At 40.8% G+C, this 22,092-nt stretch overlaps 1 protein-coding gene across 5 annotated transcripts in view; it reads right to left on the bottom strand.

Annotated features, from left to right (window-relative positions):
• Nucleotides 1-22,092, bottom strand: part of KDM1B (lysine demethylase 1B) — a 67,389-nt gene that overhangs the window by 31,157 nt on the left and 14,140 nt on the right. For 4 of the 5 annotated variants that reach the window (XM_032141719.2, XM_032141722.2, XM_032141721.2 and 1 more), the window contains 4 exons: nt 19,579-19,695; nt 6,051-6,089; nt 3,863-4,073; nt 626-810 (listed from right to left, as the gene is read on the bottom strand). In XM_032141719.2, the coding sequence (XP_031997610.1) occupies nt 626-810; nt 3,863-4,073; nt 6,051-6,089; nt 19,579-19,695 (552 nt within the window). The remainder of the gene's footprint in view (nt 1-625; nt 811-3,862; nt 4,074-6,050; nt 6,090-19,578; nt 19,696-22,092) is intronic. The other variant, XM_058432124.1, reaches the window with a different exon arrangement.

Genomic DNA, 22,092 nt, shown 5'->3' with positions numbered 1-22,092 from the left:
CTGGAATTACAGACATGAGCCACTTCACCCAGCCCCTTTGTTTTTTGTTTTTAGCTAGTATTCCCATTCTGCCCCATAAATTATCTTCACCTTTTTCAAGGTGGGTACAATGTGACAGCCCTAACACGTATTTAGTCCCAACAGAAGAAAAGTACTGGTCTTGGTTGATTTAGGACGCCGAGGTGAATAAAAATTCCTGTCCTCAAGGATTTGTAATTCAATCTTTGATGTTTTTCCCTCCTGCCATTGCCATTGGAATTCTTTGGACCAAACCTTGCACCTTATACTCACCACTAGGGAGTCAGCATTCTGACTATGTGTGGTCTAAAGTGGTGGTTTTCAACAAGGGGTGATTCTGTCCCCATTTGGAAATGTCTATAGACATATTTGGTTTTCACAGGTGGGAAGCATTACTGGAATCTAGTGGGTAGAAGCCAGGGATCTTGCTAAATATCCTACAGTGCAAAGACAGTCCCCACTACAAAGAATTATCTGCCCAAATTGTCAACAGAGGCAAGGCTGAGAAACCCTGGCGTAAAAGCTTCCAGCCCCAGATAAAGTATCCCCTCCTTTTCAACATGGTTCTCCTCTGTCCAGTGCTATTGGCTAACATGCCCTTACTTACTTTGCAGTTAGTATACCACAGTGCGAGGATGAGGTTTCTCAAAGCCAGGTACATGGTGGGGTCTCGGGAATACTCTGGAAACTCATAGAGCTCATCCAGTTCCATCACATCCGGCCTCACACAGAGGGCTTTGCCACACTCATTGGGCTGGTAGAAAGGCTGGAAGTATCGGTTCATGCCTGGAACTGATAGGTAACACAAATGGGCAACTCCTGCAAGCTGCAACTTCCAAATCCAGAAGAATTAAAGGGCAAAAGCAAACCAAAAAGTAAGCCTAGACAAGCTCCACTGTCTACCCTACATAAATACCTCTGCTTCCTCCACCCAGTTAGACAAAACGTACATAAATTAAGTATTTTTCTCATTCTTTCTTCATGCTATTCTCAACTTTAATTTCCATAGCATGGAAAAATTATTTTATTTTTAATTGTGGTAAAAAAATGCATACCATAAAATTTATCATCTTAATTTTTTTTTTTTTTTTTGAGACAAAGTCTTGCTCTGTTGCCCAGGCTGGAGTGCAGTGGTCCGATCTTGGCTCACTGCAACCTCCATCTCCTGGGTCCAAGCGATTCTCATGCCTCAGCTTCTTGAATAGCTGGGATTACAGGTGCTCGCCACCACATCCAGCTAATTTTTCTATTTTTAGTAGCTATTGGTTTCACTATGTTGGCCAAGCTGGCTTCAAGGTACTGGCCTCAAGTGATCTGCCCACCTCAGCCTCTCAAAGTGCTGGGATTACAGGCATGAGCTACCATGCCCAGCTATCTTTTTTTTTTTTTTTTTTTTTTTTTGAGATGGAGTCTCACTCTGTCACCCTGACTGGAGTTCAGTGGCGCGATCTCGGCTCGCTGCAAGCTCCACCTCCCGGGTTCACACCATTCTCCCGCCTCAGCCTCCCGAGTAGCTGGGACTACAGGCACCCGCCACCATACCCAGCTAATTTTTTGTTGTTGTTGTATTTTTAGTAGAGACGGGGTTTTACTGTGTTAGCCAGGATGGTCTCGATCTCATGACCTCGTGATCCACCTGCCTCAGCCTCCCAAAGTGCTGGGATTACAGGCGTGAGCCACCGCGCCCGGCCTTCTTATCTGCTTTTAAGTGTACAGTTCAGTAGTGTTAAGTACGTTCATGCTGCTGTGCACAGATCTCTAGAACTTTCTCATCTTGTAAGACAAATTCTGTATCCATTGAATGCCCACTCTTCATGGAGATACGTTTTTAAAATAACTTTTTTTCTTCTCTCGAGACAGAGTCTTGCTCTGTCACCCAGGCTGGAGTGTAATGGCACAATCTCAGCTCACTGCAACCTCCGCCTCCCAGGTTCAAGCGATTCTCCTCCCTCACCCTCCCCAGTAGCTGGGATTACAGGCACACACCATCACACCTGGCTAATTTTTTGTATCTTTTTTATTTTTTAGTAGAGACGGGGTTTCACCATTTTGGCCAGGCTGATCTCAAACTCTTGACCTCATGATCTGCCCGTCTCAGCCTCCCAAAGTGCTGGGATTACAGGCGTGAGCCACTGTGCCTGGCCTAAAATAACTCTTATGGCATTTTTCTGACTATAAAATGAATAGGTTCATAGAAGTAAATAACAATCACTAACCCCTGATTGTGTCAGTAGTGGAGTTACATTTAGGGGTACACTTTATCCTTATTTCTGTGTCTATTAACAGAGAATATTCATATAATAGATATTTGCCTTCACGAAACTGGAAAAAAATGTTATGAAAGTGCCGTTTTCTAACCTGCTTTTTAATGTGTACAATATCATGAATACTTTCCTGTGTCACTAAATATGCATTCAATGGCTGTATAATATTTTCTTATTATTTAATCATTTCCCTATTGCTAGGCATTACATTTCATCCAATTACTTCACTATTACAAGCAATGTGAAAAGAAATTTCTTTGTACGTATCTTTGGATTTATGTTTGATTAGTTGTTTAAGATAAATTCCTAGAAATAGCACTGCTGGGTCAAAGAGTCTCTGTTTAAAAGTTTTTGATGCACACTGCCAAATCTTCCTTCGTAAACGTACACTCTCCCTAACAGTAGTCAAATGCCTCTTCATCACATCTTTGTTAACCCTGGGAATTACCACTTTAGCTTTGATTTCCACCACATCTATATTTCAGTGTTATTAGTAAACAACAACAACAACAACAACAACAAAACCTTAAGATACGACCACAGTGCAAAAATCTATTTGCATAATCAAAAATGCCATCTGTTCCTGCCCAGGCGTAGGAAATCCAGAATTCTTGCTTCTTACGCCAAGAATTCTAATGTAGAATTTTAAAGATACCTTTAAAGTAAATAATCAGGCCGGGTGCACTGGCTCATGTCTGTAATCCCAGCACTTTGGGAGGCCGAAGGGGGCGGATCACTTGAGGTCAGGAGTTTGAGACCAGCCTGGCCAACATGATGAAACCCTGTCTCTACTAAAAATATAAAAACTAGCCAGGCGTGGTGGCGTGCGCTTGTAATCCCAGCTACTCGGGAGACTGAGGCAGGAGAATCGCTTGAACCTGGGAGAAGGAGGTTGCAGGGAGCCAAGATCACACCACTGCACTCCAGCCTGGGTGACAGAGTGAGACTCCGTCTCAAAAAAATAAAATAAAATAAAAAATAAATAATCAAAAGCATGCCTGCTCTGTAGTTTTTTTGAGAGTAGGTAATTTTGCTGGGATCACCAGTGGCAATAATTAGAGGCAGAAAGACTCAGAAGAAAAAGGACTGCTCATATAGTGGAAAACTTTTTCCCGGTAAGTCAGAGTTCATGTTATCATTAAACGAGACAGCAATCCAGCTTCCAAATAAATACTCATTAAGTCCTGTAGGTAATTCATGAGTGTTGCAGGTTTTCCAAATTACTGAGGAAAAATTAACCACACACTATACACAAATGATATGACTGATCCGCAGTACAACCATTTCCATGAAATAATGAGGGGCTTTATATCACAGGTCACATACATTTTTAAAAATAATTTTTATCTATTTATTTATTTTTAGAGACGAGATCTCGCTATGTTGCCCAAACCAGTCTCAAACTCCTGGCCTCAAGGGATCCTCCTGCCTCGGCCACTCAAAGTGCTGGGATTACAGGCATGAGTCACTGTGCCCAGCCTGCACATTTAAAAAAAATCCTTTGCATTTTGCTCACTCATACATTCCCCAGGGAGGGGAGCGGGGAATGGAAAGCAGGGAGTCCCAGGAACGGCTCTCACCATGCACGGAGGGGGCAGCCTTGGAGTGCTCCAGCTTCCCAGGGCTGGCATTGCCAGTGGCAGCGGCGCGGTTTGTGCTGGTGCAGGAGGGGCTCATGCCAACACAGTCAGGGTAGTAGGCAGACAGCAGGGGCGCTGCCACGCTGTCTTTCAGCAAAGGAGGTAGGATGAGCATAGAGTACCACCAATGGTTGGAAACTTCCAATACTCTCTGCAATGGGCCAGACAGGAAGAAGAGAGACAAGGACAGACAAGAAGTGTACATGCAGATTCTGCCAGGGACACACGGTTCCCTTCGTTTCACTTGTCCTTAACCCACTATGCTTTTTCTCGCTCAGACTTAACAATTCTATTCCAGAGCTCTACACACACAGATGTAGAAACAAAAATGGGCTGATAACACCTGGCGAGAATGTCTGCCAGACAGAATCCTTTCTGACATATGGCAACAGCCTCCCTTATCCCTCCCCCAAAATAAGCCCCCCAATGCCAGGTGAGTCTGAAAGCTGTGCCCATTTACTAGATCACAAGGCTAGGTTTAAGTCTGATGTGAAAAATGTGTCTCTGCTCAGTAATCATCTATCATTCAAGCCCCCCGCCTTTAACTTAGGACCTCAAGATAGTTAAAGTTGGGAAACTGGGCATAAAAAATAATGCTCCCAAGTAGTAAGTATTACCGCTTTTTGCCAAAGGCTACTAAAAAACTTTCAGAGGGAAAAGTACACTGCAACCATCAAAATAAGATGCCAAATGTAGAACTGAACAAAAGCAGTTATTTTCAGTCTTCAAATATGTGATCCTGTTCCAGAGTTGACTTAACATGGAGTCATCAAATCAGAGCCTTCTCATGATGACTACTGAAATAAAAAGAAAGTCTATGTGGCTTCTAAAGCAACACTGCCACAATCCATGGCAGACAGGCTTTTCTAAATGCAATCTGACACTTATGCTCCAGGAATTCGGGGAAAAAAAAGGTCTATTCTGGAGCCTGGGAAAAAAAAAAATGTGTGTGTATGTGTGTGTGTGTGTGTGTGTGTGTGTGTGTACACACACATATATACATACTGATATGGTTTGGCTGGGTCCCCACTCAAATCTCATCTTGAATTGTAGTTCCCATAATCCCCATGTGTCATGGCAGGGAACTGGTAGGAGGTAATTAAACCACAGGGGCGGTTACCCTCATGCTGTTGTGATAATGAGTTCTCATGAGATCTGATGGTTTTACAAGGGGCTTTTCCCCCTTTGCTCGACACTTCTCCTTCCAGCCATCATGAAGGACACATTTGCTTCCTCTTCTGCCATGATTGTAAGTTTCCTGAGGCCTCCCCAGCCATGCAGAACTGTGAGTCAGTTAAACCTCTTTTCTTCATAAATTATCTAGTCTCAGGCAGTTCTTTATAGCAGCGTGAGAATGGACTAATACACATACACACACCCTTTTATATAACAGAATGGATTTAAAGTAGATTTGCTAAAAGTCAATGCTGTCTTTGCCTGAAAAGCTATTGTAGTTCCTGAGTTTCAGACATCTAGAACAATCCAATCCTAAATCATTGAAAATCAGAATGACTCAGGATTCTAGAAACTCAAGAAACCCAAAATTTAAAAACCTCTTTTCTGAAACAGTCACCAAATCTGGTTACTGTCAGTTTGTCAACTCAGGTAGCAAAGTCTTATGAAGACAGAGGAAATGTGACCAGCTTTGCCAGCTGGAAGTACTGTTCCCCCTCCCATATCTGCACGAGGACAGGACAAAGCCAACATGCTGAGATCAGAATGCATAAGAACACTCCTGCAGCTGAATCCAGGCCAAGACAATCAAACTGTGGCCCTCTTGTGCTTTTCTTAGGAGGACTCAAGTGGAGAAAAGGTCACAAAGTCATCCTTGAAAAACAAGTACAGCAAGCCTGAGCCCTAGAGCCAGGCAGGAAAGCTGTGTCTTCCTCTTCGTTTCCTTTTAATGAAAAGCAACATAACTTTATTTTTATTTTTTAAGTTGGGGACAGGACTACCCATAATATCATTATTGCTAACATTTTCATAATATAGTTATCATGTTAGATTAAATAGTCACGATCAGCAACCAAAGAGAAAGAAATTCATGAAGCTGTTACTATCATTTCCTTATAACACTTATCATCAAAAGCACAATTAACCCCAATCCACAGCATCCGGAAATACTCACTAGATCCTCTGGGAGGGAACAATGATCTGAGGTCTCGGGCTACAAAAGAAAACCAAGTGTTAAATTTGGGTTGCTTATAAAATAGTCTCAGGTATCCATTTATCTTCAGTAAGACATCTCTTTTCACCTATCGGGCTGGCAAAGAAAAACATTTTGATGAAACAATGTATAAATGAGAGTGTCTGGAGGCCTGGCTCTGTGGCTCACGCCTATAATCCCAGCACTTTGGGAGGTCGAGCAACAGTTTGGGAGGTCAAGGGCGGGGGGATCACTTAAGGTCAGGAGTTTGAAACCAGCCTGGCCAAGATAGTGAAAAACTGTCTCTACTAAAAATATAAAAATTAGCCAGGCATGGTGGCGGGTGCCTATAATCTCAGCTAGTGGAGAGTCTGAGGCAGGAGAATTACTGGGACCCAGGAAGTGGAGGTTGCAGTGAGCCGAGACTGCGCTACTGTGCTCCAGCCAGGGTAACAGAGCGAGACTCCATCTCAAAAAAAAAAAAAAAAAGTGAGGGTGTGAGGAGACAGGCACTCTCATAAGGATGTTCCTGGTGGAAAATAAAGGCATATAACAACCACGAAGGGCAGTGACAAAATACGAACATTTAAAATGCACAATCATTTGACATCATCTTTTATTAACTGAAAATACGTATGACACATCCAGCAATTCTAACTGGGTTATATTTTCCAGAGAGAGACTCTTGTATATCTGCACCAACAAAAGTATTACAAAATGTTCAAAGGAGCATTATTTGTATTCAAAAAAAGCTAGAAACTGGCCAGGCTCAGTGGCTTATGCCTGTAATCCCAGCATTTTGGGAGGTCAAGGCAGGTGGATCGCTTGAGCCTAGGAGTTCAACACCAACCTGGGTAACACAGACAGACCCCCCCCCCATCTCTACAAAAATTGCAAAGATCAGCCAGGCTTGGTGGTGCACGCATGTACTTCCAACTACTCGGGAGGCTGAAGTGGTAGGACTGATTGAGCCCAGGAGGTTGAGGCTGCAGTGAGCTGTGATAGCACCACTGCACTCCACCTGGGCAACAGAGACCTTGTCTAAAAAAAAAAAAAAAAAAAAAAAAGAAAAAAGCTAGAAACAACCCAAAGGTCATCAACAGTACAATGGACACTCAATTGTATTATAGTCAAACAATGACATGCTGCACAGCAATGAAAACAAACTACGACCACACATTACAACACGGACGCATCTCACAATGTTGGGCAAAAGAAGCTAGAACAGGCCACATGCAGTGGCTCATGCCTGTAATCCCAGCACTTTGGGACGCTGAGGTGGGTGGATCACCTAAGGTCAGGAGTTCGAGACCAGCCTGGCCAACATGGTGAAACCTTGTCTCTATTAAAAATACAAAAATTAGCCGGGCGTGGTGGTGCGCACCTGTAATCCCAGCTACTTGGGAGGCTGAGGCAGGAGAATCACTTGAACCTGGAAGGCGGAAGTTGCGGTGAGCCAAGATCGCAACACTGCACTCCAGCCTGGGCAACAGAGCGAGACTCCGTCTCAAAAAAAAGAAGCTAGAACAATCATAATGTAGGATACCATTCATGTAAAACTTAAAAACAAGCAAAAAAACAAAACTAAACAAAACTGTATGATTGTAAGTCAGAAAAGTAGGTAGTTACTATAGGGGAGCAAGGGTTACAGACTGTAATTAAAAGTGACACGGGGCTTCTAAGGGGCTGGTGTGTGTTCAGTTTCCTTCCCAGGAGCCAGCTAAATGAGTACTTGGTGAAAATTCATTGAGCTATGCATTTTGATTTGTGCATTTTCTGTTTGTATATTTCACTAAGAAAAGTTGCCTAAATAAACAAGATTGTTATACCATATGGCCTAGCAGTTCTAGTCCTTGGGCTATATTTCAAAGACACTCTTGTCCTTGTGCCAAGCAAGAATGCTCACAGTAGCATTTGTATGTAACACCCAAAAACTAGAAGCAGCCCTTATATTCATGAACACAAGAATAGATACACCAAGGTAGGTTCACACAATGTAATACTACTCTTTGGTATTAACACACCAAAGTTTTAGATGCATCAACATGGATGTATCTCCAAAACCTTAATGTTGAGTGAAAAGAGCAAGTTAAAGAGGAATATAAACAATATAATTTGTAACCAGTATAAAAATATGCAAAACTTATGTTACTTAGGGTTTCAGAAATATGTATTAACTCTATAACAAAAAGCAAAGGAATAAGAAAGACAAAATTCAGGGCCGGGCGCGGTGGCTCACATCTGTAATCCCTGCACTTTGGGAGGCCGAGGTGGGTGGATCACCTGAGGTCAGGAGTTCGAGACAAGCCTGGCCAACGTGATGAAACCCCGTCTCTACTAAAAATACAAAAATAAGTCGGGTGTGGTGGTGGGCACCTGTAATCCCAGCTACTAAGGAGGCTGAGGCAGGAGAATCGCTTGAACCTGGGAGGTGGAGGATGCAGTGAGCCGAGACTGCGACACTGCACTCCAGCCTGGGTCACAACAGTGAAACTCTGTCTCAGAAAAAAAAAAAAAAACCCCACAAAATTCAGGACACTGTTTATCCCTGCAAGGGAAGGAGAGGAAGCATAATAACTACTAAGGAGCACACTGGAGGGAAGGACAAAGCCACTGGGAGTGCTCTGTTTCTTCAACTGAGTAGTAGGGAGGTACACCAGTGTTTGCTTTCATTCTTTCCTCCTTACATACAAATTATAATTCTTTGTGTCTATAACTTATTTCATATTAAAACAACAGCATCTACCCTTTGATACAGAAATTTCATTTGTAGGAACTGATCTTACAAATATACTCAAAAATAGCACAGATAGAAAGCTTTTCACTAAAGCACAGTCAGGAATGGTAAACGTTTAAAAGTAACCTAAATGCCCTTCAATAGCACTAAATTAAGCACAGGACGTCTGTTCAGTGGACTACTTATTAGACAGCCATTGAAGAGAAAGAAAGGCTGAGCACAGTGGCTCACACCTGTAATCCCAGCACTTTGGGAGACCAAGGTGGGAGGATCACTTGAGGCCAGGAGTTTGAGATCAGCTTGGGCAACATAGCAAGACCCTGTCACTACAAAAAAATTAAAAATAAAAAAAAATTAGCTGTGCATGGTGGTGTGCCTGTGGCGAGAGGCTGAGTTGGGTGAGAATCACTTGAACTCAGGAGTTTGAGGCTGCACTGGGCTAAGAGGATGCCACTGTACTCCAGCCTGAATGACAGAGCGAGACACCATCACTTAAAAAAGAATGAAATAAAAATAAAGAGAAAGAAGAGATCTTTATATACTTATATGGACACATCTTCTAAGACATATTAAATGAGAAAGAGAAAAATCAAAAACAGTGTACACAGTTGTCAACTGTTCTTTTTCATGTTATTCTACAAATAAACCTTCACTGACTTTCTCCTTAACAGCACACCACGCTGAAAACCAAAATTACTCAGGGTCAATAAATATAATTTAAATTTCAAAAGTTCGGGTTATGGAGAGTGATCGATTCATACTGGAACAATAAGATGAAGGGGTCTCAAAGGAGGGTGACTGGGGTTGGGGGAAGAGATTTGATATTATCTATAGAAGTCGGAATTTAAAAAGACTATAAAGGCTTTAACTAAGGTGAGGTGAAAAGAAAAGTAATTAAGTTTTCAAAAATGTAAGGAATCTGACACCTCTAAGGCCCTCCTGGAAAAAAATGCTTGATGTTAAAATACAGCCAGCCAGGTTTCAAATCAAAATAAAAAAAAATAGAGGGAACTATGGTAAAAGAAATTACAGAGAGCAGTAAATCTACATAAACATATAAGTGAGAGTAAACAATGGAGGGTAAACAGTTATAGAAAATAATTAATAAAATCACCAAGAAAACTAAACAAAAAACAAAACCATAACAAAAATTGGGAGAGAAGAAAAGGAAGTGTTATATAATTTATTTTTTTCTGATTTCATAGCAGGGTGTTGACCAATATCATCTAAAATTGAAACACAAAGTTTGTTTTTTATTCAAGTTAGAGTGATTTCAACTTTTTTACTTTTCTTCTTGAAACAGGGTCTCACTGTGTCACTTAGGGTGGAGTGCAGTGGTGCGATCTTGGCTCACTGCAGCCTTGACCTCATGGGCTCAAGAAAGTAGCCGGGAGTACAAGTGCACGTCACCAGGCCCAGGTAATTTTTGTATTCTTTGTAGAGACAGGGTCTCGTCATGTTGCCCAGGCTGGTCTCAAACTCCTGCCTCAGCCTCCCAAAGGGCTGAAATTACAGGCATGAGCCACTGCACGCAGCTGATTCCCACTTCTTATTCTCATATTTTCTTAACCTTTTAGAGAGTTGATAAAGAAATATTTTATGTTCAACAATTTCTTATTTCATTTTGCCTTCCTTTTCTTATTTTAAATTGATGTTATATTAAACACAACCAACTTAGAAAAAAAGTGTGTATAGTACTATTCCTTAATGGGAAGCTATTTGTCAATCAGGCCTTTTCCCTGTATACACACAGAGGTACACTATATAGATAACTCTTGAATGAATCTCACTCAGTGATGGTTATTTCACAATGATGACTGCATGAATGTTTTTCTGCTATCTTAGTTCTTTTCTATATTGCTGGAATTTTTCAATAATGAACATATATCATTTGTCTAAAAATATTCTACGGAAAACCTTCGAGTTTTCAAAAACTACTTAGAGAAATTGAAAGTGACAACCGCCACCCAAGAAAAAATTTAAAAAACAACAAGGCCAGGCACCGTGGCTCACGCCTGTAATCCCAGCACTTTGGAAGGCCGAGGTGGGCGGATCACAAGGTCAGGAGGTCGAGACCATCCTGGCTAACACAGTGAAACCCCGTCTCTACTAAAAATACAAAAAATTAGCCGGGCGTGGTGGTGGGCGCCTGTAGTCCCAGCTACTCAGGAGGCTGAGGCAGGAGAATGGCGTGAACCCAGAAGGCAGAGCTTGCAGTGAGCCGAGATCGCGCCACGGCACTCCAGCCTGGGCGACAGAGAGAAACTCCGTCTCAAAAAAAAAAAAAAAAAAAAAAAAAGAAAAAAAAAAAAAAAAAAAAAAAAAAGCAAGGCATAGTTTGACCAATTAGTAGAGATAAAGTCAAAGTTGTCCATTCAATTGTCAGCAAGTAAAAGAGAGGTGAGATTATGGATCACTCCAATTACAGTTTAGTCAAAGCACAGAACAAAATGTAAAAATCACAGCTAGAGTGGCCGGGAGCAGTGGCTCACGCCTGTAATCCCAGCACTTTGAGAGGCCAAGGGAGGTGGATCACCTGAGATCAGGAGTTCGAGACCACCCTGGCCAACATGGTGAAACCCTGTCTCTACTGAACATACACAAATTAGCTGGGAGTGGTGGTGAGCACCTGCAGCCCCAGCTACTCGGGAGGCTGACGTGGGAGAATTGCTTGAACCTGGAGGTGGAGGTTGGAGTAGGCCTAGATGGCATCACTGTACTGTAGCCTGGGCAACAGAACGAGACTCCTTCTCAAACAAAACAAAACCACAACAAAATCACAGCTAGTATTGATTACTGTCATATTACACAAATCATCCAAAATCTTAAAAAATTGTCTGAAACAACTTTTAGAATCATCGCATACCCAGGCTGAGTGAAAATGGCTCAAAAAATAGAATCTATTAAAATATTCTGCTATTTTTTATTGTTGCTTGGCTGAACTCTCCTTTAAATATTATAATGAAATGCCACTGAGTCAACTTTTCATTGTCAAGTAATCTGGGACACAGGTAGTTAATTAAGTTTACTGCAACCAAGACACTGTTCCTGCAAGCTGGACACACTCCCCTCTGCCTGTTCATGGTATTTTCATTGCTCAGTTCCCAGCTCTCATCAGTGCAGCCACGCAGCCTGGAAATGAACTGCCCATACCCTCATGTCAGCTCCCTCCCATTTTCTTTTTTCTCTTCCTCTTCTCAGAGAGGCCTTCAACTCTCAAAGTTGAGTTCCAGAATCAATCAAGGGCCTCACCCTGGGCAAGACAGCAAAACCCCGTCTCTATTTAAAAAAAAAAAAAAATTAGTGAAGCACAGTGGCATACACCTTAGTCCCAGCTACTCAGGAGACTACGGTGGCAGAATCACCTGAGCCCAGGAAGTCAAGGCTGCAGTGAACCAGGATTATGCCACTGTACTCTGGCCTAGGAGACAGAGTGAGACCCTGCCTTACAAAAAAAAAAAGAAAGAAAGAAAGAAAGAAAAATATCTAGTGCTAAATTGAAAGATTTTGGAATAGCTCTTACCAATTCCAGGAATCTAATCCCAGGCTCAGATCAATGCTTTCCTTCCCTCACTCTCAAATCACCAACATCAAGAATAAAAGAAGGGATACCGAGACAGAGCCCACCAACATTAAAAGGAGAACAAGGGAACAGTACAAACAACTTTAAGTTAAAAATGTGACAACATAGATGAAAAAGACAAACTGCTTGAAAAACACAACCTTCCAAAATGGAAAGAAGTCATAAACCACCTAGATGGCCATATATCTGTTAAAGAAACTGAATTTGTAATTCCTAACTTTTTACAAAGAAAACTACTGGCCCAAATTGTTTCATTAGTGAATTCAACCAAACACACAAAAAAAGAAGTAATATCAAACCTATACAACAAAATAGAAAAGAGGATATACTGCTCGTTTCACAAAGCCAGCATAATTCTGAAAGCAGAACCCGACAAGGTTATTACAAGAAAGGAAAGTAACGAAGTATCCAAGACAAACACAGATGCAAAAATCTTTAACAAAATTTAATCAAATCTGAGAATATATAAAAAGAACAATATATTAAAAACAAATGGATTTTTTTTCCCCAGGAATGCAACATCGATTCAACATTCCCAAATGTTGTATAATTCATTACATTTGCTGTAATGAATGTATAATTCATTACATTTGCTGATTAAAGAAGAAAATGCAATGGTCATCATAAAAGATGCAGGAAAACTACTAGCCAACATCTATTCATCATAAAAAGTTATCAGCAAATTAGGAAAAGAAAAGGAGACTGCTCCATCTCATAAAGAATGTCTACAAAGAGCTATAGCTAACACTGTATATGATGATACTGAACACATTCCTCCAGAAGTCAGGAACAAGGCAAGGTTGTCTGCTCTCATCACTTCTATAGAACACTGTCACTGGTGGTCCTGACCAATATAGTAAGGCAAGAAAAAGGGCAAAAAGACTGAGAAGAGGCTTGTAGACAATCATGATTGTTTGTATGACTGATTTGCAGACAACCCAAAGGAATCTACAAAAAGATCTATGAAACTTAGTAAGTGAAGTTAACAAAGTCTCTGGATACGAGGCCAATATACAAAAGTCAATTGTATTTCTACATAGTTGCAACAGCGCACAACTTGAAAATGGAGTTAAAAATAAATTTTACTGGCCGGGTGCAGTGGCTCACACCTATAATCCCAGCACTCTGGGAGGCCAAGGCAGCTAGATCACGAGGTCAGGAGTTCAAGACCAGCCTGGCCAACATGGGGAAGCCCTGTCTCTACTAAAATACAAAAAATTAGCCAGGCGTGGTGGTGCATGCCTGTAGTCCCTGCTACTCGGGAGGCTGAGGCAGAAGAATTGCTTGAACCTGGGAGGCGGAGGTTGCAGTGAGCCGAGATCGCGCCATTGCACTCCAGCCTGGCAACAAAGTGAGACTCCATTTCAAAAAATAAATAAATAATAAAAAATAAGCTAGGCGCGGTGGCTCATGCCTGTAATCCCAGCACTTTGGAAGGCCAAGGCAGGCAGATCACCTGAGTTCAGGAGTTCGAGACCAGCCTGGCCAACATGCTGAAACCCCATCTCTATTAAAAATATAAAAAAACTAGCTGGGTGTGGTGGTGGGTGCCTATAATCCCAGCTACTCGGGAGGCTGAGGCAGGAGAATTGCTTGAACCCAGGAGACGGTGGTTGCGGTGAGCCAATACAGTGCCACTGCACTCCAGCCTGGATGACAGAGTCAGACTCCATTCAAAACAAAAAAATCAATCAATCAATCAATTTTATTTATAATTACAGGAAAAAAATTAAGTATCTAGAAATAAACTGAACAAAGGCACAAAAGATATCCTCAGCGAATATTAGAAAACACTGTTGGGAGACATTAACCTTAAAAAGATGGAGACAGGTACCATGCCCATGGGTCAGAAAAGGGGTCAGGAAACATTTTCTGTAAAGGATCACATAATAAATATTCTAGGCTCTGTCGCAAATACTGTCATTGTAGCATGAAAGCAGCCAATACATAACAATGAGCATGGCTATGTCCCAATTAAAACTTTATTTACAAAACAGGTGTGGTGCCAGGTGCGGTGGCTAACGCCTGTAATCCCAGCACTTTGGGAGGCTAGGAAAGGAGGATCACTTGAGGCCAAGAGTTCAAGACCACCCTGGGCAATATAGCAAGTCCCTGTCACTACAGAAAATTTTAAAAATTAAAAATAAAATAAAATAAATAAATAAATAGGTGTGGCCTCAAGGAACTAGAGAAACAGGAACAAACTAAACCCAAGCCCAGCAGAAGAAAGGAAATAACCGAGATCAGAGAAGAACTAAATGAAATTGAAACAAAAAAAAATACAAAAGATAAATGAAACAAAAAGCTGGTTCTTTGAAAAGATAAAGTTGATAGACAATTAGCAAGATTAAGCAAGAAAAGAAGAGAAAAAATCCAAATAACTCAATTAAGAAAAAAAGAGATATTACAACTGACACCACTGAAATACAAAAGATCATTCGAGGCTACTATGAACACCTTTACACACATTATCTAGAAAACCTAGAAGACATGGATAAATTCCTGGAAAAATACAACCCTCCTAGCTTAAATCAGCAAGAGTTAGATACCCTGAGCAGACCAATAACAAACAGCAAGATTCAAATGGTAATTAAAAGATTACCAACAAAAAAAAAGCCCAGAACCAGATGGATTCATGGCAGAATTCTACCAGACATTCGAAGAAGAATTGGTACCAATCCTTTTGACACTATTCCACAAGATAGAGAAAGAGGGAACCCTCCCTAATTCATTTTATGAAGCCAGCATCACCCGAATACCAAAACCAGGAAACGACATAACCAAAAACGAAAACTACAGACCAATATTCCTGATGAACATAGACACTAACAAAATACTAGCTAATGTAGATGCTTAACAAAATACTAGCTAGCCAACAACATATCAAAAAGATAATCCACCATGATCAAGTGGGTTTCATACCAGGGATGCAGGGATGGTTTAACATATGCAAGTCAATAAATGTGATATACCACATAAACAGAATTAAAAACAAAAATCACATGATCATCTCAATTGATGCAGAAAAAGCACTGGACAAAATCCAGCATCCCTTTATGATTAAAACTCTGAGCAAAATCGGCATACAAGGGACATACCTCAATGTAATAAAAGCCATCTATGACAAACCCACAGCCAACATAATACTGAATGGGGAAGAGTTGAAAGCATTCCCTCTGAGAACTGGAACAAAACAAGGATGCCCACTCTCACCACTCCTCTTCAACATAGTACTATAGAAGTCCTAGCCAGAGCAATCAGACAAGAGAAAGAGATGAAGGGCATCCAAATTGGTAAAGAGGAAGTCAAACTGTCAACTGTTTGCTGACGATATGATCGTTTACCCCAAAAATCCTAAGGACTCTACCAGAAGGCTCCTAGAACTGATAAAAGAAGTCAGCAAAGTTTCCAGATACAAGATTAATGTACACAAATCAGTAGCTCTTCTACACACCAACAGCGACCAAGCAGAGAGTCAAATCAAGAACTCAACCTCTTTACCAATAGCTGCAAAATAAAATAAAATACTTAGGAATAAACCTAACCAAGGAGTCAAAAGACCTCTACGAGGAAAACTACAAAACACTGCTGGAAGAAATCATAGGCGACACAAACAAATGGAAACACATCCCATGCTCATGGATAGGTAGAATCAATGTTGTGAAAATTACCATATTGCCAAAAGCAATCTACAAATTAAAAGCAATCCCCATCAAACTACTACTATCATTCATCACAGAATTAGAAAAAATTCTAAAAGTCATATGGAACCAAAAAAGAGCCCTCATAGCCAAAGCAAGACAAAGCAAAAGAACAAATCCACAGGCATCACACTACCTGATTTCAAACTATACTATAAGGCCATAGTCACCAAAACAGAAAACTACTGGTATAAAAACAGGCACATAGACCAATGAAGCAGAATAGAGAACCCAGAAATAAACCCAAATACTTAGAGCCAAAAACACAAAGTGGGGAAAGGACACTGTTTTCAACAAATGGTGCTGGGATAATTGGCTAGCCACATTTAGGAGAAGAAAACTGGATCCTCATATCTCACACAAAAATCAACTCAAGATGGATTAAGGACTTAAATCTAGGACCTGAAACTACAAAAATACTAGAAGACAATAGTGGAAAAACCTTTCTAGACACTTGCTTAGGCAAGGATTTCATGACCAAGAACCCAAATGGAAATACAATAAAAACAAAGATAAATAACTGGGACTTTAAAGAGCTTTTGCAAGGCAAAAGGAACAGTCACTTCTCCTCCAAATGACCCATAGATTCAATGCATTCCAATAAAAAACCCAGAGGCTTTTTATTGGACACTAAGAAGTTGATAATAAAATTTACATGGAAATACAAGGGTCATAGAATAGCCAAAACAATCTTGAAAATGAAAAAAAAGTTAGAAGAATGTATACTACCTGATTTTAAGACTTACTATAAAGATACAATAATCATGACAGCAGAGCACTGGGTAAAAAACAGATTAATGCAATAGGGTTCAGAAACAGACCTACACACATATGGCCAATTGCTTTTTTTATAACGGTGCTAAGATAGGGCTGGGTGCAGTGGCTCACATCTGTAATCCCAGCACTTTGGGAGGCCAAGGCGGGTGGATCACAAGGTCAGGAGTTCAAGACCAGCCTGGCCAACATGGTGAAACCCTGTCTCTACTAATAATACAAAAATTAGCCGGGCGTGGGGGCGGGCGCCTGTAGTCCCAGCTACTTGGGAGGCTGAGGCAGGAGAATTACTTGAACCCGGGAGGTGGAGGTTGCAGTGAGCCGAGATCGAGCCACTGCACTCCAGCCTGGGCAACAGAGCAAGACTCCATTTAAAATAAAATAAAATAAAATATAAAATAAAATAATGGTGCTAAGATACTACAAAGTGAAAAATACAGTCTTTTTAGCAAATAGTAATGAACAACTAAATATCTGTATGGAAAAAAATTGAATGTTGGCCTACCTCTCACATCAAAAACAAAAATAAACTTGAGCGAGTGACCTAACAGTAAAGATGAAAACTGTAAGGCACCTCAAAGAAAACACAGAGTATGTTTACAAGGTGAAAGGTAACCAATGATTTCTTAGAAAAGACACAAAAAGTTCTAAGCATAAATGAAAAAGTGAATAAACTACACTTCAAAATGGAAAACTCCTCATAAAAGACCTATTCAGAAAATGAAAAGGCTTAACACTAACTGGGGGAGAAAACATTCGAAATACACGGTTATATCCATATTACACAAAGAACTACAAATCAATAAAACCCAATTAACAAAAAAACTTGATCAGACATTTTCCAAAGAGGAATGCATGGTCAATAAGCATATGAAAATATACTCAAGATCACCAGTTATTAGGGAAATGCAAACTAACACTATAATGATACTAGTACATACCCATTAGAATGGCTATAATTAAATTTTTTCAAAAAGAATAACACTACAAAATGTTGTAGTATGGTACAACCATGGAAAGACATCTGGTAGTTCTGCAAACATTAAACACAAATTTATGATATTAATCACTGGTTACATTCTTTTTTTTTTTTTTTTTTTGAGATGGAGTTTCACTCTTGTTGCACAAGCTGGAGTGCAATGGCATGATCTCAGCTCACTGCAACCTCTGCCTCCCGGGTTCAAGTGATTCTGCTACCTTAGCCTCCCGAGTAGAGATTACAGGTGCACGCCATCACATCCGGCTAATTTTTGTATTTTTACTAGAGACAGGGTTTCAACATGTTGGCCAGGCTGGTCTCGAACTCCTGACCTCGGGTGATCCACCCATCTCATCCTCCCAAAGTGCTGGGATTACAGGCGTGAGCCACTGCACCCAGCCACTCCTAATATATTTTTATTCATAAGAAACGAATAGGCCAGGCACAGAAAATAAACTATATAGTTTATTATAAATATAATAAAATAGAATATTATGTTTATATTTTGAATCCCAGGCTTTTATTAAATCCCAGGCATTATAAAAATATGATGTTTATATTTTGAATCCCAGGTTGAATTTCTCTTATTTGAAATGCTTGGGAACAGAAGTGTTTTGGATTTTGGATTTTGGAATGTTTGCAACATACTTACTGGTTGGGCATCCCTAATCTGAAAATCTGAAATGCTCCAATGAACATTTCCTTTGAGCAGAACCTCTGAGCATCATCTCAGAGCTCAAAAAGTTTCAGATTTTGGAGCATTTCAAATTTTCAGACCAGGGTGCTTAACCTGTACCACAGCCACTCAATTGTATGCTTTAAAAGGGTGAATTTTATAATATGTGAATTTTATCTCAATTTCTAGAAACAAAGTATTTTACTTCTGAGATTAAAAGGATTCCTGATATTCTTTAATGTACTGCAGGTACCAGTGGCATTTGTGTAGACTAACACCCTTAACGCACTAAAGCAATAATAATATGTTTTTAAAAAGTAAGTAATTGCCAAATTTCAAAAAAGGCACATTATAACAATGATGGCCGATTCCTAATTGCCAAGCATATCAAATAATCTTTTCTTCCTCACTAATAGGATCCGGTTTTGTTTAGTGTTGCAACATCCTCAGTTGTAAAATATTTTCTTCCTCTGTCCTCACTGTAGTTAGGGAAGCTGCATTTATGGTGTCAACATCATTATATAAAAAATGAAACAAATCAAAACTAGCAAAAAAATTAAAACCAGAGTAGCTGCATGATCCTGTTGGGGCCAATGAGATATAATTAGAAATCTACTGATGGAACTTCCAGGAAAGCTCCTGTTTCCCCCAGGAAAAGAGGGACAGGCTCAGCTGATACTCCCCTCTTGCCCTTTGACCTTTCCCCCTTTTCTGCTTAGGATTTGGACATATGACTGGTGGTGTAGCAACTACCTTGTGGCCTTGAGGATGGAAGTTAGACTACAGGTGGCTGGAGTGGAAACTACAAAGAGATTTCCTTGGGCAACAAAACCAACCCTGGACAGCCTATGTCTTAACTGCTTACCTATGTCTTAACTGCTTATAATGACGGAAAAGTAAAATCCTTAATTGGTTAAGCCATTATAGTTGAGGTTCTATTACATGCATGCAAATACAATCTTGACAGAATGATCAACACAATACATGAAAAACATACACCATTACTATTTACTGACTACATTAATATACCAATTAGCTCAAAAGCAAAAAGAGAACGTACCTTAATAGCAGTATTTGGTTTCATACCACATCGATAAGTCTTGGCTATCTGTGGAGTAAGCTGGATTTCCTTGGTAAGCTGCCTCCATTTTCTACACTCAGGTTTTGTACACTGAACCTAGATGGGAAGTATCAAATCAAGATGAACAAGTGAGCTAATCTTCAGTTACCATTTCTATCCTCCACCACTTGGTCATCTTCTCCAACCTGTTAGCAATCGTAAGTATTTTTTCTCCTCCTTGCATCACCATCATCCATATAATTCACTTTCACCCCATTAGGATAATTTCTGATTTAATACTTCCTCAGGGTGAGGAAAGTGCCAAGGGGATCTGAGTCTTGTTGTCAGAAAGGTTTTCTAGGCCAGGCGCAGTGGCTCACGCCTGTAATCCCAGCACTTTGGGAGGCTGAGGCAGGCGGATCACAAGGTCAGGAAATCCAGACCATCCTGGCTAACACGGTGAAACCCCATCTCTACTAAAAATACAAAAAGTTAGCCAGGTGTGGTGGCGAGTGCCTGTAGTCCCAGCTACTCAGGAGGCTGAGGCAGGAGAACAGCGTGAACCCGGGAGGCGGAGCTTGCAGTGAGCCGAGATCGCACCACTACACTCCAGCCTGGGCGACAGAGCAAGACTCCGTCTCTAAAAAAAAAAAAGAACTTTTCTAGCTCTAACCTAAAGAAACAATCAGGGCCAGCCATGGTGGCTCATACCTGTAATCTCAGCACTTTAGGAGGCTGAGGCAGGCAGACTGCTTGAGCCCAGGAGTTCCAGACTAGCCTGGGCAACATAGTGATGCCCCAACTCTACAAAAAATACAAAAGCAGACAGGTGCGGTGATGCATGCCTGTAGTCCCAGCTACTCAGGAGGCTAAGGTGAGAGGATGGCTTGAGCCTGGGGAGGTCAAGGCTGCAGTCAGCTGAGATTACACCAGTGCACTCCAGCCCAGGCAACAGACTGAGACCCTGTCTCAAAAAAAAAAAATCAGCATAAAATAAACTGAAATTTACTTTCAGCTAGTCAAAAAGCATGCATACTAAATGCAATGTGGTATGCTGCGTTGGATCCTAGAACAGTGAAAGAACATTAGTGAAGAAACTGATGAAATCCAAATAAAGTCTACAGTTACTAGTACTACACCAAAGTTAATTTCTTACTTTGACAAATAATCATGGTATGTAAGCTGACAATATTAAAGGAAGCTGTGTGAAGGATATATGGAAACTCTCTGTACTATCTTAGCAACTCTGTAAATTTAAAATGATTCCAGGCTTGGTGCAGTGTCTCATGCCTGCACTTTGGGAGGCCGAGGCGGGTGAATCATCTGAGGTCAGGAGATCAAGACCAGCCTGGCCAACATGGTGAAACCCCATCTCTACTAAAAATATTTTAAAAATTAGCTGGGCGTGGGGGTGCATGCCTGTAATCCCAGGTACTCAGGAGACTGAGGCAGGAGAATCGCTTGAACCTGGGAGGTGGAGGTTGCAGTGAGCTGAGATCGTACCAATGCACCCCAGCCTGGGCAACAGAGCAAGACTCCATCTCAAAAAAATAAATAAATAATTTTAAAAAGATGATTCCAAATTAAAGTTTATTTTTTAAAAGCATGCAGATATCCATATGCAACAGAATGAAGTTAGACACCCTACTTTACACATATACAAATATTAATTCAAAATAGATAAAATAATACCTAAACGTAAGCACTCAAACAACAGAACTCTTAGAAAACAAAGCAAACCTTTATGACCTCGAATTTGGCAATGAATTACAAGCGATAACACCAAAAGCAACACAAGAAAAAAACGGATAAATTGAACTTCCTCAAAATTAAAAACCTTTGGGCATCAATGGGCCCAAAGGAAGACAACAACTTACAGGAAAAAATACTTGCGAATCATAGATCTAGTAAGGGTTTAGTACCCAAAATATATAAGAAGGCCAGGCACGGTGGCTCACGCCTGTAATCCCAGAACTTTGGGAAGCTGAGGCAGGCAGATCACCTGAGGTCAGGAGTTTGAGACCTGCCTGGCCAACATGGTGAAACCCCATCTCTACTAAAATTAGCTGGGTGTGGTGGTGGGTGCCTGTAATCCCAGCTGCTTGGGAGGCTGAGGCAGAAGAATCACCTGAACCCAGAAGGCAAAGGTTGCAGTGAGCCAGAGATGGCACCATTGCACTGCAGCCTGGGTGACAAGAGCGAAACTCCGTCTCGAAAAAAAAAAAAAAAAAATTTTTTTTTATATATATAATTTTTACACCTCAACTACAAAAAGACAACTTAAAAAAAGGCAAAGGAAGACTGGGCGAGGTGGCTCACATCTGTAATCCCAGCACTTTCGGAGGCCGACGCCGTCAGATCACCTGACATCAGGAGTTTGAGACCAGCCTGGCCAACATGATGAAACTCCATCTCTATTAAAAATACAAAAAATAGCCCAGGGTGGTCGCACACACCTATAATCCCAGCTACTCAGGTGGCAGAGGCAGGAGAATGGCTTGAACCCAGAAGGCA

Source organism: Hylobates moloch, unplaced genomic scaffold (genome assembly GCF_009828535.3).
Source record: "Hylobates moloch isolate HMO894 unplaced genomic scaffold, HMol_V3 SCAFFOLD_20, whole genome shotgun sequence".
Lineage (NCBI taxonomy): Eukaryota > Metazoa > Chordata > Mammalia > Primates > Hylobatidae > Hylobates > Hylobates moloch.
Note: the sequence above shows the minus strand (reverse complement) of the source record. Positions and strands in the feature narration are given on the sequence as shown.